This window comes from Oncorhynchus keta, chromosome 13 (assembly GCF_023373465.1).
Source record: "Oncorhynchus keta strain PuntledgeMale-10-30-2019 chromosome 13, Oket_V2, whole genome shotgun sequence".
Lineage (NCBI taxonomy): Eukaryota > Metazoa > Chordata > Actinopteri > Salmoniformes > Salmonidae > Oncorhynchus > Oncorhynchus keta.
The window spans coordinates 10,349,477-10,366,617 of record NC_068433.1 but is presented as its reverse complement, the minus strand read 5'-3'; the positions used below and the strand labels follow the sequence as shown (position 1 = coordinate 10,366,617).

The 17,141-nt window shown below is 44.9% G+C and overlaps 1 protein-coding gene across 1 annotated transcript in view; it reads left to right on the top strand.

Annotated features, from left to right (window-relative positions):
- The window catches only part of LOC118377458 (lymphocyte antigen 75-like), a 174,786-nt gene that overhangs the window by 134,870 nt on the left and 22,775 nt on the right, over positions 1-17,141 (top strand). The window contains exons 2-6 of the mRNA XM_052460736.1: positions 13,943-13,981; positions 14,543-14,914; positions 15,114-15,401; positions 15,620-15,744; positions 16,644-16,718. Coding sequence (XP_052316696.1) covers positions 13,943-13,981; positions 14,543-14,914; positions 15,114-15,401; positions 15,620-15,744; positions 16,644-16,718 — 899 coding nt within the window. The remainder of the gene's footprint in view (positions 1-13,942; positions 13,982-14,542; positions 14,915-15,113; positions 15,402-15,619; positions 15,745-16,643; positions 16,719-17,141) is intronic.

Here is a 17,141-nt window from a genome sequence, read left to right as displayed (position 1 = left end):
TGAGAGAACTTGGGAAGGTTGAACACCAGACGGGCTGCGGCGTTCTGGATGAGTTGTAGGGGTTTAATGGCACAGGCAGGGAGCCCAGCCAACAGTAGTCCAGACGGGAGATGACAAGTGCCTGGATTAGGACCTTAGTTTGTTGGTGATGTAGACACTAAGGAACTTGAAGCTCTCAACCTGCTCCACTCAGCCCGACGATGAGAATGGGGGCGTGCTCGGTCCTCCTTTTCCTGTAGTCCACAATCATATCCTTAGTCTTGGTTACGTTGAGGCACAGGTTGTTATTCTGGCACCACCCTGCCAGGTCTCTGGCTTCCTCCCGATAGGCTGTCTCGTCATTGTCAGTGATCAAGCCTACCACTGTTGTGTCATCAGCAAACTTAATTATGGTGTTGGAGTCGTGCCTGGCCATGCAGTCGTGGGTGAATAGAGAGAAAAGGGGAGGACTGAGCACGCAACCCTGGAGGACTCCAGTGTTGAGGATCAGCATGGCAGATGTGTTGCTACCTACACTCACCACCTGGGGGCGTCCCGTCAGGAAGTCCAGGATCCAGTTGCAGAGGGAGGTGTTTAGTCCCAGGATCCTTAGCTTAGTGATGAACTTTGAGGGTACTATTGTGTTGCTGTAGTCAATGAAAAGCATTCTCACATAAATGTTCCTTTTGTCCAGGTGGTTAAGGTCAGTGTGGAGTGCAAGAGATATTGCATCATCTGTGGATCTGTTTGGGCGGTATGCAAATTGGAGTGTGTCTAGGGTTTCTGGGATAATGGTGTTGATGTGAGCCATTTCCAGCCTTTCAAAGCAATTCATGTCTACAGACGTGACTGCTACGGGTCTGTAGTCGTTTAGGCAGGTTGCCTTCATGTTTGTGGGCACAGGGACTATGGTGGTCTGCTTGAAACATGTTGGTATTATAGACTCAATCAGGGACATGTTGAAAATGTCAGTGAAGACACCTGCCAGTTGGTCAGCACATGCCCGGAGCACATGTCCTGGTTATCCGTCTGGCAGCGCAGCCTTGTGAATGTTGACCTGTTAAAAGGTCTTTCCTACATCGGCTACGGAGAGCGTGATCACGCAGTCGTCCGGAACAGCTGATGATCTCATGCATGCCTCATTGTTCCTTGCCTCGAAGCGAGCAAAGAAGTGATTTAGCTCATCTGGTAGGCTTTAGTCACTGGGCAGCTAGTGGCTGTGCTTCCCTTTGTAGTCTGTTTTAATTTGCAAGCCCTGCCACATAAGACGAGCTTCAGAGCCAGTGGAGTACGATTTAATCTTAGACCTGGATTGATGCTTTGCCTGTTTGATGGTTCGTCGCAGGGCATAGCAGGATTTCTTATCAGCTTCCAGGTTAGAGTCCCGCATCTTGAAAGCGGCAGCTCTACCCTTTAGCTCAGTGCGAATGTTGCCTGTAATCCATTGCTTCTGGTTGGGGTATGTACGTACAGTCACTGTGGGGATGACGTCCTCGATGTACTTATTGATAAAGCCAGTGACTGATGTGGTGTACTCCTCAATGCCATCGTAAGAATCCCCGGAACATTTTCCAGTCTGTGATAGCAAAAAAGTCCTTTAGTTTAGCATCTGCTTCATCTGACCACCTTTTTATAGACCGAGTCACTGGTAAATCCTGCTTTAAATTGTGCTTGTAAGCAGGAATCAGGAGTATAGAGTTGTGGTTGGGTTTACCAAATGGAGGGCGAGGGAGAGCTTTGTACACATCTCTGCATGTGGAGTACAGGTGAATACAGGTGATCCAGAATTGTTTTCCCTCTGGTTGCACGTTTAACATGTTGATAGAAATGAGGTAGAACTGATTTGTTTCCCTGCATTAAAGTCTCCGGCCACAAGGAGCGCCACTTCTGGCTGAGTGATTTCCTGTTAGCTTATTTCCTTAAACAACTGACTGAGTGCGGTCTTAATGCCAGCATCCTTTTGTGGTGGTAAATAAACAGCCACTAAAAGTATAGCTGAAAACTCTCTAGGCAAGTAGAGTGGTCTGCAATTTATCACAATATACTCTTCAGGTTCTTCAGGCAAGCCAAATCTAGAGACTTCCTTAGATTTCGTGCACCAGCTGTTGTTTACAAATATGCACAGACCGCCCCCCTCGTCTTACCGGAGTGTGCTGTTCTATCTTGCCGGTGCAGCTTATATCCTTCTAGCTGAATATCCATATCATCATTCAGCCACGATTCCGTGAAACATAGGACATTACAGGTTTTGATGTCCCGTTGGTAGGATATTTGTGATCGTACCTCGTCTCATTTATTGTCCAATGGTTGCACGTTGGTGGGCAATATTGCCGGTAACATTAGCTTTACCACTTGCCTTCTGCGGATCAGTACGAGGCATCCAACTGTGTCCTCTGTACCTGAGTCTCTTCCTCTTGCAAATAACTGGGTTGTTGGCCTTGTCGGGTGTTCGGAGAATGTCCTGTGTGTTCTGGTTGTTGAAGAAAATATCTTTGTCTAATCCGAGGTGAGTGATCGCTGTCCTAAAATCCAGAAGGTCTTGTTTGCTGTAAGATACGGTTGCAGAAACATTATGTACAAAATAAGTTAAAAATAACGTGAAAAAGGTCCCGAGTGTATTGGCCACCTCATGGTAATTTATCAGTTGTTTCTCTTATGTACAGGTATTAATGTAATTGCTAAAGTAACGAATAAACTGTGACATTTATGAGCCCTAATTTCTGTGGTGTTTTCACATATGATCCTGTTTAAAGTAACTGATCTCAGTCCTGTTTAAAGTAACTGATCTCAGTCCTGTTTAAAGTAACTGATCTCAGTCCCGTTTAAAGTAACTGATCTCAGTCCTGTTGAAAGTAACTGATCTCAGTCCTGTTGAAAGTAACTGATCTCAGTCCTGTTTAAAGTAACTGATCTCAGTCCCGGCGCCGATAGAGATGGCCGCCTCGCTTCGCGTTCCTAGGAAACTATGCAGTTTTTTGTTTTTTTACGTGTTATTTCTTACATTAGTACCCCAGGTCATCTTAGGTTTCATTACATACAGTCGAGAAGAACTACTGAATATAAGATCAGCGTCAACTCACCATCAGTACGACCAAGAATATGTTTTCCGCGACGCGGATCCTGTGTTCTGCCTTACAAACAGGACAACGGAATGGATCACATGCAGCGACCCAAAAAAACGACTCCGAAAAAGAGGGAAACGTAGCGGTCTTCTGGTCAGACTCCGGACAAGGGCACATCGCACACCACTCCCCAGCATTCTTCTTGCCAATGTCCAGTCTCTTGACAACAAGGTTGATGAAATCCGAGCAAGGGTAGCATTCCAGAGGGACATCAGAGACTGCAACGTTCTCTGCTTCACGGAAACATGGCTTACTGGGAAGACGCTATCCGATGCGGTGCAGCCAACGGGTTTCTCCACGCATCGCGCCGTCAGAAACAAACATCTTTCTGGTAAGAAGAGTGGCGGGGGCGTATGCCTCATGACTAACGAGACATGGTGTGATGAAAGAAACATACAGGAACTCAAATCCTTCTGTTCACCTGATTTAGAATTCCTCACAATCAAATGTAGACCGCATTATCTTCCAAGAGAATTCTCTTCGATTATAATCACAGCCGTATATATCCCCCAAGCAGACACATCGATGGCTCTGAACGAACTTTATTTAACTCTTTGCAAACTGGAAACCATTTATCCGGAGGCTGCATTCATTGTAGCTGGGGATTTTAACAAAGCTAATCTGAAAACAAGACTCCCTAAATTTTATCAGCATATCGATTGCGCAACCAGGGGTGGTAAAACCTTGGATCATTGTTACTCTAACTTCCGCGACGCATATAAGGCCCTGCCCCGCCCCCCTTTCGGAAAAGCTGACCACGACTCCATTTTGTTGATCCCTGCCTACAGGCAGAAACTAAAAGAAGAGGCTCCCACGCTGAGGTCTGTCCAACGCTGGTCCGACCAAGCGGACTCCCTACTCCAAGACTGCTTCCATGACGTGGACTGGGACATGTTTCGTATTGCGTCAGATAAAAATATTGACGAATACGCTGATTCGGTGTGCGAGTTCATTAGAACGTGCGTTGAAGATGTCGTTCCCATAGCAACGATAAAAACATTCCCTAACCAGAAACCGTGGATTGATGGCAGCATTCGCGTGAAACTGAAAGCGCGAACCACTGCTTTTAATCAGGGCAAGGTGTCTGGCAACATGACCGAATACAAACAGTGCAGCTATTCCCTCCGCAAGGCTATTAAACAAGCTAAGCGTCAGTACAGAGACAAAGTAGAATCTCAATTCAACGGCTCAGACACAAGAGGCATGTGGCAGGGTCTACAGTCAATCACGGACTACAAGAAGAAACCCAGCCCAGTCACGGACCAGGATGTCTTGCTCCCAGGCAGACTAAATAACTTTTTTGCTCGCTTTGAGGACAATACAGTGCCACTGACACGGCCTGCAACGAAAACATGCGGTCTCTCCTTCACTGCAGCCGAGGTGAGTAAGACCCTGGGTCTCGACCCCGCCCTGTGCAACTGGGTACTGGACTTCCTGACGGGCCGCCCCCAGGTGGTGAGGGTAGGCAACAACATCTCCTCCCCGCTGATCCTCAAGACGGGGGCCCCACAAGGGTGCGTTCTGAGCCCTCTCCTGTACTCCCTGTTCACCCACGACTGCGTGGCCACGCACGCCTCCAACTCAATCATCAAGTTTGCGGACGACACAACAGTGGTAGGCTTGATTACCAACAACGATGAGACGGCCTACAGGGAGGAGGTGAGGGCCCTCGGAGTATGGTGTCAGGAAAATAACCTCACACTCAACGTCAACAAAACTAAGGAGATGATTGTGGACTTCAGGAAACAGCAGAGGGAACACCCCCCTATCCACATCGATGGAACAGTAGTGGAGAGGGTAGCAAGTTTTAAGTTCCTCGGCATACACATCACAGACAAACTGAATTGGTCCACTCACACTGACCGCATCGTGAAGAAGGCGCAGCAGCGCCTCTTCAACCTCAGGAGGCTGAAGAAATTCGGCTTGTCACCAAAAGCACTCACAAACTTCTACAGATGCACAATCGAGAGCATCCTGGCGGGCTGTATCACCGCCTGGTACGGCAACTGCTCCGCCCTCAACCGTAAGGCTCTCCAGAGGGTAGTGAGGTCTGCACAACGCATCACCGGGGGCAAACTACCTGCCCTCCAGGACACCTACACCACCCGATGTTACAGGAAGGCCATAAAGATCATCAAGGACATCAACCACCCGAGCCACTGCCTGTTCACCCCGCTATCATCCAGAAGGCGAGGTCAGTACAGGTGCATCAAAGCTGGGACCGAGAGACTGAAAAACAGCTTCTATCTCAAGGCCATCAGACTGTTAAACAGCCACCACTAACATTGAGTGGCTGCTGCCAACACACTGTCATTGACACTGACCCAACTCCAGCCACTCTAATAATTGGAATTGATGGGAAATGATGTAAATATATCACTAGCCACTTTAAACAATGCTACCTTATATAATGTTACTTACCCTACATTATTCATCTCATATGCATACGTATATACTGTACTCTACATCACCGACTGCATCCTTATGTAATACATGTATCACTAGCCACTTTAACTATGCCACTTTGTTTACTTTGTCTACATACATCTCATATGTATATACTGTACTCGATACCATCTACTGTATGCTGCTCTGTACCATCACTCATTCATATATCCTTATGTACATATTCTTTATCCCCTTACACTGTGTATAAGACAGTAGTTTTGGAATTGTTAGTTAGATTACTTGTTGGTTATCACTGCATTGTCGGAACTAGAAGCACAAGCATTTCGCTACACTCGCATTAACATCTGCTAACCATGTGTATGTGACAAATAAAATTTGATTTGGTGATTTGATTTGATTTGTTTAAAGTAACTGATCTCAGTCCTGTTTAAAGTAACTGATCTCAGTCCTGTTTAAAGTGAACTGTGGTAAAAAAGAGCAACATAACTCTGTTCTCTTTGTATTCACTCTGCCCCTGAATCTGAATGAGGACTCAGCTCTTTGCAAGTTCTCTTCACCCATTTTGTGGACAGAGTCCACTTTGCTTCACCCTTCTATGTTTAGAACAGAATCAAGATCTTTTTCCAACATTCACTCGATGCACCCTGGGTTTTTATAAAGTGCAGGACAAGACATTCAATCAGAATGTGTTACTGGACATCCCGATAAACATTTTACCTTGATGATAAAGACATCTAGACATAATGTGTAATCAACTCCTCTCTTCAGGACTCTGATACACTGGTATCAGTTAGAACCATGTCCTGCTGACCAGAGCTTTAGTTACATTTTACCTTGATGATAAAGACATCTAGACATAATGTGTAATCAACTCCTCTCTTCAGGACTCTGATACACTGGTACCAGTTAGAACCATGTCCCGCTGACCAGCGCTTTAGTTACATTTGACCTTGATGATAAAGACATCTAGACATAATGTGTAATCAACTCCTCTCTTCAGGACTCTGATACACTGGTACCAGTTAGAACCATGTCCTGCTGACCAGAGCTTTAGTTACATTTTACCTTGATGATAAAGACATCTAGACATAATGTGTAATCAACTCCTCTCTTCAGGACTCTGATACACTGGTATCAGTTAGAACCATGTCCTGCTGACCAGAGCTTTAGTTACATTTTGCATAACTTCCTCAAATTAGACAGAGGGGAACTTTTCACATCAAGCCACATCAAATCAGTAATGAACCTGGTCTCAGATCTGTTTGTGGCCTCTTGCCAACTCTCATGTGTGTTGTGGTGCTGTGTGGCTCAGTTTGTAGAGCATCGTGCTTTTGTCACGGCCGACGAAAGAAGTAGACCAGTAGACCAAGTCGCCAACAAAACGCTTAACTTCGGCTATACTGCCCCTAACAAAGTAAACTTCCCACACTGAAAGGAAGGAAAAAGGTCTACCTAAGTATGATTCCAAATCAGAGACAACAATAGACAGCTGACCCTGTCTGAGAACCATACCCGGCCAAAACATAGAAATAAAGAAACATAGAAAACTAAACATAGAATGCCCACCCCACATCACACCCTGACCTAACCAATTAAAGAAATAAAACGTCTCTCTAAGGTCAGAGAGTGACAGTACACCCCCGGCCGCAAAACTTGAACCAAAAGGGGAGGGTCTGGGTGGGCATCTATTCACGGTGGCCGCTCTGGTGGGGGACGTAGACCCCGCTCCACCTCTGGCTCACCCCGCTTTGGTGGCGTCTCTGGTGTGTGGACCCAAACCACCGACCCCGGACTGGGGACCCTCTCTGCAGGCCCCGGACTGGGGACCCTCGTTGCGGGCTCCGGACTGGACACCCTCGTTGCGGGCCCCGGACTGGGCAACCTCGCTGCGGGCCCTGGACTGGGCACAGGAATGGGGGTCGTCGCCGGAGGCTCCCGACTGGAGGTCGTCGCCGGAGGCTCCGGACTGTATCATCACAGGAGGTTTCGTGCCTTGGATCATCACTGGAGGCTTCGTGCCATGGAGTTTTTTTGACATGGATCATCACTGGAGGCTTCGTGACATGGATCATCTCTGGAGGCTTCGTGCCATGGATCATCACTGGAGGCTTCGTGACATGGATCATCACTGGAGGCATCGTGACATGGATCATCACTGGAGGCTTCATGCTTTGGATCATCACTGGAGGCTTCATGCTATGGATCATCACTTGAGGCTTCGTGCCATGGATCATCACTGCAGCTTCGTGCCATGGATCATCACTGGAAGCTTCGTGACATGGATCATCACTGGAGGCTTCGTGACATGGATCATCACTGGAGGCATCGTGACATGGATCATCACTGGAGGCTTCATGCCATGGATCATCACTGGAGGCTTCTTGCTTTGGATCATCACTGGAGGCTTCATGCTATGGATCATCACTTGAGGCTTCGTGCCATGGATCATCACTGGATGCTTCTTGCCGTGGATCATCAATTGAGTGGGGAGACACACAGGAGGCCTAGCTCTGGGAGCAGGCACAGGACTCACCAGGCTGGGAAGATATACAGGAGGCTTGGTTTTGGGAGCACTGGACTGTGGAGGTGCTCTGGAGGTCTCGAGCGTAGAGCCTGCACAACCCGTCTTGGCTGGACTGTGACTTTCGCACGGCACGTTCAGGGCGCAGGCATAGGACGCACTGGGCTGCGCAGACGCACCGGCGCAGGATATCCTGGGCCGTGGAGAAGTACTGGCGGCCAGATGCGCTGAGCCGGCACCCTCTGACCTGGCTGGAGCGTGCCTGCTCCGTTGCTGTGACTCCTGGTAGCAAAGTTGTTCCTCCTTCGCTGCTTCAGCCTGTTTCCATGGCGGGTTCTTGTCCCCTGCCATAACCTCCTCCCATGTCCAAGATGTCCTCCATTCTCTCTTCTCCCGGGCCCAGGATTCCTGCTGCTCATGGCCACGCTGCTTGGTCCTTTGGTGGTGGGTAGTTCTGTCACGGGCATCATAAGAAGAAGACCAAGTTACAGCGTGGTGAGTATACATTTTCCTGTTATTTAAAATGTCGCCAACAAAACAACAAACGAAGAAACAACCGCAAGGCTTAACTTCGGCTATACTGCCTAACAAAGTAAACTACCCACACTGAAAGGAGGGAATAAGGGCTACCTAAGTATGATTCCCAATCAGAGACAACGATAGACAGCTGTCTCTGATTGAGAACCATACCTGGCCAAAACATAGAAATAAAGAAACATAGAAAACAAAACATAGAATGCCCACTCCACATCACACCCTGACCTAACCAAATAGGTTGTAGCTAGATGGAGAGGAAGTGTGAGCGAGAGTTGGAAGGGACCATTCTGGTTCCCCCCCCCCCATTCAAGACACAACGTCCCTTTCCACATGAAATGTGGAGTGAAACGTTTTATTAGAAATAAAACGTCTCTCTAAGGTCAGGGCGTGATAGCTTTCAATGCCAGGATTGTTGGTTTGTTTCCCCCTGAGGCCACCAATATGGAAAATGTATGCTTGACTACTTTTGGATGAAAGGTTATATTATATTTTCTATTATGGTCTGCAGTGAATTTGGGAAAATATTCAGACCCCTTGACTTTTTCCATAACAGTTTTTTTCCCCTCATCAATCTACACTCAATACCCCATAATGACAAATAATAAACAGGTTCTTAGATTTCTATGCAAATGTATTACAAATAAAAATGGAAATATTAGATTTGCATAAGTATTCAGACACTTTATTCAGTACTTTGTTGAAGCACCCTTAGCAGTGATTACAGCCTCGAGTCTTCTTGGAATTGACGCTACAAGCTTGGCACAACTGTATTTGGGGAGATTCGCCCATTCTTCTCTGCAGATCCTCTAAAAGCTCTGTCAGGTTGGACGGAAGCGTCGCTGCACAAATATTTCAAGTCTCTCCATAGATTTTTGAAGTCCGGCATCTGGCTGGGCCACTCTAGGACATTCAGAGACTTGTCCTGAAGCCACTCCTGCATTGTCTTGGCTGTCTGCTTAGACGTGTTGGAAGGTGAACTTTCGCCCCAGTCTGACGTCTTGAGAGCTCTGGAGCAGGTTTTCATTAAGGATCTCTCTGTACTTTTCTCGGCTCATCTTTCCCTCGATCCTGACTAGTCTCTCACAGTCCCTGCCATTGAAAAACATCCCCACAGCATGACGCTGCCACCACCATGCTTCACCCGTTGTTATGGTGCCAGGTTTCCTCCAGACGTGACGGTTGGCATTCAAGCCAAAGAGCTCAATCTTGGTTTCATAAGACCAGAGAATCTTTTTCTCATTGTCTGAGAGTCTTCATCTGCCTTTTGGCAAACTTCAAGCATGCTGTCATGTGCCTTTTACAGAGGAGTGCCTTCCGTCTGGCCACTCTACCGCATTGGCCTGACTGGTGGAGTCCTGCTGAGATGGTTGTCCTTCTGGAATTTTCTCCCATTTCCACAGAGGAACCCTAGAGCTCTGTCAGAGTAACCATCGGGTTCTTGGTCAACTCCCTAACCAAGGCCATTCTCCCCCGATTGCTCAGTTTTGCCCGGCGTCAGCTCTAGGAAGTGTTTTGGTGGTTCTAAATTTCTTCCATGAGGCCACAGTGTTCTTGGGGACCTTTAACCTCTCTAGGGTATGTGGGACGGTAGCGTTCCACCTGTCAACAGCCAGTGAAACTGCAGGGTGCCAAATAAATAAAAAAACAGAAATCCCATAACTAAAATTCCTCAAACATACATGTATTTTACACCATTTTAAAGATACACTTTTTGTAAATCCAGCCACAGTGTCCGATTTCAAAAAAGCTTTACGACGAAAACAAACCAAAAGATTATGTTAGGTCAGAGCCAAGTCACAGAAAAACAGCCATTTTTCCAGCCAAAGAGAAGAGTCACAAAAATCAGAAATATAGATCAAATGAATCACTAACCTTTGATGATCTTCATCAGATGACACTCATAGGACTTCATTATACCCAATACATGTATGTTTTGTTCGGTAAAGTTCATATTTATATCCAAAAATCTGAGTTTACTTTGGCGCATTATGTTCAGTAGTTCCAAAACATGATTTTGCAGAGAGCCACATCAATTCACAAAAATTCTCATAATAAACATTGATAAACGATACAAGTGTTATTCACAGAATTAAAGACATATTTCTCCTTAATTCAAACGCTGTGTCAGATTTTTAAAAAACTTTAAGGAAAAAGCAAACCATGCAATAATCTGAGTACGGTTTTTAGACGACAAATCAAGCCAAATTGATATCCGCCATGTTGGAGTCAACATTAGTCAGAAATAGCATAAAAAATATTTGCTTACCTTTGATGATCTTCATCAGAATACACTCCCAAGAATCCCAGTTCCACAATAAAAGTTTGTTTTGTTTGATAATGTTCGTCATTTGTGTCCAAATAGCTACTTTAGTTAGCACGTTTTGTAAACAAATCCAAAGTCACGAAGGGCGTTCACTAGTTGCAGACGAAATGTCCAACATTTCCGTTACGGACCGTAGAATCATGTCAAACGATGTATAGAATCAATCTTTAGGATGTTTTAAACATAAATCTTCAATAATGTTCCAACCGGAGAATTCCTTTGTCTTCAGAAATGCAATGGAATGCAGGTCGCTCTCACGTGAACGCGCGAGACTGAGCTTGTGGCTGCTGGCAGACCCCTGACTCATTCCCCTCTCATTCGGCCACACTTCTCAGTCGAAGCATCAAACAAGTTTCTAAAGACTGTTGACATCTAGCAGAAGCCTTAGGAAGTGCAACATGACCCCATAGACACTGTGTATTCGATTGGGCAAGAGTCGAAAAACAACAAACCTCAGATTTCCCACTTCCTGGTAGGATTGTGTCTCAGGTTTTTGTCTGCCATATGAGTTCTGTTATACTCACAGACATCATGCAAATAGTTTGAGAAACTTCAGAGTGGATTTCACATGACCGGGAATACAGACATGCCACTGTAAGTCACAGATAACTGTTAGTCACAGATAACTGTTAGTCACAGATAACTGTTAGTCACAGATTGTCCTTAGGACCTAGTCACAGTATTTTTATGCACTCATTATGCCTGTCCATACCATAACCCTACCTGCACCACTGGGCACTCTGTTCACAACGTTGCAAACCACTAGTCCACACCACACACTACATAGTGTCTGCGGTTGTGAGGCCGGTTGGACGTACTGCTAAAATGATGTTGGAGGCAGCTTATGGTAGATAAATTAACATTACATTCTCTGGTAACAGCTCTGGTCGACATTCCTGAAATGAGCATGTCAATTACACGCTCCTTCAAAACTTGAGACATCTGTGGAGTTGTGTTGTGTGAGAAAACTGCACATTTTAGAGTGGCCTTTTGTTGTCCCCAGCACAAGGTGGACCTGTGTAATGATCATGCTGTTTAGTCAGCTTCTTGATATGCCACACCTGTCAGGTGGATGGCTTATCTTGGCAAAGGAGAAATGCTCACTAACAGGTTTGTAAATAAATAAAACATTTTTTAGAAATAAGCTTTATTGTGCGTATGAAGAATTTATAGGATCTTTTATTTCAACTCATGAAACATGGGACCAAAGACTTTACTTGTAGCGGTCATATTTTTGTTTGTATTATTGTTTTAATTTCTTTTTGTTCATGGTTATTATCAAGCTAAAAATGACAATGACCATAGGAGTTGCCAGACAGCACAACAGATCTGGGACCTGCAAGCTACCTACTGTAACTACCACACCATACCGCAAGTATCTTAGGTGTGCTGATCTAGGATCAGTTTTGCCTTTCAGATCATAATGAATAACATGACATGGACAGGAGGGAGCGGATCCTACATTCAGAATAAAAAGGTTCCAGAAGCGTTCTTCGACTGTATGAAATCCCTTTGAATAATATCCCTTTTGGGTTCCATGTAGAACCCTCTGTGCTAAGGGTTTTACTTGACCGTGTATTGACAGAGGAGCGAGGGTGGAAAACCCAATGACAGAGGAGAGAGAGAGAAGATCACCCAATGACAGAGGAGAGAGGGTGGAAAACCCAATGGCAGAGGAGCGGGAGGGCAGAGCACCCAATGAAAGAGGAGAGGGAGGGCAGAGCGCCCAATGACAGAGGAGAGGGAGGATAAGGAGAACCCAATGACAGAGGAGATGGAGGGCAGAGAACCCAATGAAAGAGGAGATGGAGGTCAGAGAACCCAATGAAAGAGGAGATGGAGGTCAGAGAACCCAATGACAGAGGAGAGGGAGGGCAGAGAACCCAATGAAAGAGGAGAGGGAGGGCAGAGAACCCAATGACAGAGGAGAGGGAGGTCAGAGAACCCAATGCTGGAGGTGTTTATCTAGACACTGAGTGTACAAGACATCAGGACCACCTGCTCTCTCCATGACAGTTAACAGTGATTTACCAGTCAGCAGATATCAATCCAATTGATCATGAGGGATTAGATGGAACGATCTATTTAGAGTAGAAATCCACCACCAGCCTATTTGACACAACTTGTGGGAAGTATTGGTGTTAACTTGGACCATTGTCCTTCTGGAACTCTCTTGATACCTTGTATCACTCTCAATTCAGGCCTCACTGACCTGTACAATTCTTGAAATTACAGAACCCTTTTTAGGAGTTGGGTCCTTTTCGGAACAATGAGGCAATTTCTTGGCAATATGTCTATCTAGAGGACTGGGTTATCTCCTTTGGATCAACAGAACCATCACATGAACATGTTCTGTATAGCCTCTCTAACTGTTTCCTTCCCTGGCTCTGTTCAACCCAGTGGGATGAATGTCACATCCCAGTTTTGTTTTAATTTGAGATGAATAACAAATTCAAGCAAATGAGGAGTATTTAAATGTTTAAAAGGCACAAACATGAGATGACAGACACACAGTAGGAGAGACAGAGAGAGAGAGAAAGGGGAGAGAGTTGGAAAGCGAGAGAGAGATAGAGAGAGAGAGAGAGAGAGAGACAGAGACAGAGATAGAGACGGAGACAAGAGAGACGGAGACAGAGAGACAGAGCGAGAGTAAGAGAGTTTTCTTCAAACAACAGGTGAGGCCATTTGTGATTGTAGATATTTCATTTTTCATACATATTTCATTGTAGAGAAATGTGTATAATATTTATTAGATACTTTATTTATTTCTAGTTTTGAAGGTTCCAGTGTAGAATCATCCACCATGTGTTCTTACTCTCTGGAAATGTTATGTTGAGGTTTTTCACCCCTACCCACTTCCAATACTTTAGAAACCTAACCTAACAATCACTGATTGTTCCTGTCTCTGAACAGGTGATAACCCTCTATGTGGGGAGCATTATCTCCACCTGTCCTGTCAGGTCATATCAGTAAAGAAGGAGAAAGACACTGTGTTGGTAAAGTGTTGCAACCTTGAAGTGCATTGAATCATATATCCTTTGAATTTCACAGTGATGGAAACGTTGTTGTATCTCACCCTGCTAATCTCAGGTCAGTTTACTGTGTGTGTGTCCCAGCGATACGTCCTTGCTAATCAGCTCCATATTATCCCCAAGACATTGGCCCAGTGTGGACCAGTGTTGGCAGCTCATATCTGATTAGGACAGCCTTCACTGTTCCTGAAATAAGCCCACTCTTTGGATCAGCTGTCTTTTTCGGTCCCATTTGGTCTCCAAAATGATCTTATGTATTGGCACTGTGTGTATTGACCACCTCATGGTAATATATCAGTTATAGGTCTTTATTATATATAATTTATTTTGTACAAGTTAAAGGAAATATTGCTAAAGTTTTGAATACATTGTAATATTTATGAGCCCTAATTTGTGTTCGGTGTTTTCACATATGTTGGGGTGGCAGGTGGGAATACCCACGCAGGGAATGTGCGGTCAAGTATGATGGGTGTGTGTTTATGGATGTCGGTGGTGTGTGTTTGTGTGTTTGCACACCATGGTGTACTGTACTGTATGTTAACAGATCAATAGATAGTGTGGTTGGGGTTGAGAAGTTGCTGGAGAAAATATCCCTCATTAATCATTATTCTGTTAACAGGGTTCCACACACCTTCCTCATGTCTTCATCAGTATCACCTCATTACCAACAATACGAACTGGACTGATGCCCAGAGTTACTGCAGAGCACATTACACTGATCTGGCTACAGTAGATGACATGGAGGACCTGAATAGGCTGATTACCAGTGCCAATGACTATAAATTAAGGCACTGGATTGGACTGAATAAGGGAGACTCAATGAAGTGGAACTGGTCTCTGGCAGACAGACGTTTCTACAGAGAGGGGGAGACTGAGTTCAGAAACTGGGACACTGGGACTCCCCAAAATGGTAACTGTGCATTAATGAGTACAGCTGGTCTGTGGAACAACGCCTCCTGTGATGACCAGCATCACTTCATCTGTTATGATGGTGAGTGTTGACATACTAATGATGAAGCCTGTTCTAAGTGCTGGAGCTGCCATTGAGTTGAAACATAGACTCATGAGAGCTTTAAGTTGTTAATCAGTTATTGATCTGTTATCAAATCAATCAGAACATTTACTATAGATGATCAGTAGATTATATTTCACTGGATATTTGTATTGATTATTACATTTGACTTTTGCAGGAAAACAAGACACCAACCAAACATACGTCTTAATTCAGGAGAACAAGACCTGGATAGATGCTCAGAGTTACTGCAGAGAGTATGACACAGACCTGGTCAGTGTGAGGAACCAGACTGAGAACACAGAGATAGAGAAGAAGATATCACTGAGGGGACTTCCTGTGTGGATCGGTCTGTTTCTAGACTCCTGGAGATGGTCAGACCAGAGTGACTCCTCATTCAGAAACTGGCTGTCAGGATGGTCTTCAACAGATCAGAGATACAACTGCACTCTGCTGTCGTCTTATGGTCTTGAAAAAACAATTTAAAAAAAATATTATTATGAAAAGAATAATTATCTTAAATGGAGAAATCTAATAAATGTGTCCTGTGACGTCCGCAATCCTTTCATCTGCTATAGTAAGTTACCATATTCTCCACCTGATCTACCTGATATAATGATGACAAGAGAACTCTAATTCCCCCATGATTCACTACTGTCATTGTGGGATTGTATTATCTTGTAGGTCCAGCTGTGGAGACCCCTGAGAAACCTCAACTGAAGAGACATGTGGTGAGAATGAAAGTGACCCCGAAGGATCAAAATCTGAACCTCAGTGATCCTGCTGTTCAGGACACCATCTTACAACAGGTGAGTTTTCCCCTGTTCATGAAGAACCAACTCAGTAATGATACAAACTGTATAGACCTCTTCTCTGGTCTGGGTCCTAGTCTGTTGTGGATGACCTCCTCTCTGGTCTGGGATCTAGTCTGTTGTGGATGACCTCCTCTCTGGTCTGGGATCTAGTCTGTTGTGGATGGCCTCCTCTCTGGTCTGGGATCTAGTCTGTTGTGGATGACCTCCTCTCTGGTCTGGGATCTAGTCTGTTGTGGATGACCTCCTCTCTGGTCTGGGTCCTAGTCTGTTGTGGATGGCCTCCTCTCTGGTCTGGGATCTAGTCTGTTGTGGATGGCCTCCTCTCTAGTTTGGGATCTAGTCTGTTGTGGATGATCTCCTCTCTGGTCTGGGTCTAGTCTGTTGTGGATGACCTCCTCTCTGGTCTGGGATCTAGTCTGTTGTGGATGGCCTCCTCTCTGGTCTGGGATCTAGTCTGTTGTGGATGACCTCCTCTCTGGTCTGGGATCTAGTCTGTTTGTGGATGGCCTTCTATCCTGGTCTGGGTTTCTCAGAGAAAGTGGGATGGCCAAATCCTTGACTAATACTGGGAAATATTCAAATCAAATCTCATTTTTCTGGTTAGCAGATGTTATTGGTCTCCACATCTGGTCTGGGAACCTAATACACACATATCTAAGTAAAGGGATGGAATAAGAATATGTGCATATGAACACTGGGTGTGTTGGATGGGTCATGACCAACCGGTATAGACAAGATGCAATAGATGGTATAAACGTGTGTGTCTCTGTGTGTCTTTGTGTTTCTCTCAGTATAGCAGGGAGGATTGGTAGTTGTAGATCTTCAGAATGACTATTACAGAGTGAAATATTGTGTGTCTCTGTGTGTCTCTGTGGGTCTCTGTGTTTCTCCAGATAAGGAACAAGCTGAAGGAGCAGGGGTTACCTGCAGACACCAAAGTGACATGGAAAAAGCAGCCTGATGGGAAGGTTTTCCACAAGGAGGAAGAGGGGTCTCCCAAGAAAGAAGAGGAGGAGAAGAAGATGAAGAGGATGATGACAAAGAGAGAACTCTAATTATGTCAAATGTTCTCTCCTTTTTTATTTAGATTAATTATCTGTACAAGGATGTATTTTCTGAACCTAATTAAATGTTTTTTATTAAATAAATTGTTTAATTATAAACATTAATAGTGTTTTATCTTGAGATGTTGTTATTGATAATTTTCTTGACTTGGTTGTTTTATTACAGGGTTTGTTCTCAAGACAGACATTTCACACATCATGTCTGTAAATGAATTATTTGTAGTTATGTTGATATTCAGGGCTGTGAAAGAGCCTCCTTTCTAATTCTCAAATTTTACATATTTAAGATGCTGAATATCAGATCTTCAAAGAAAACAGAATATTAGA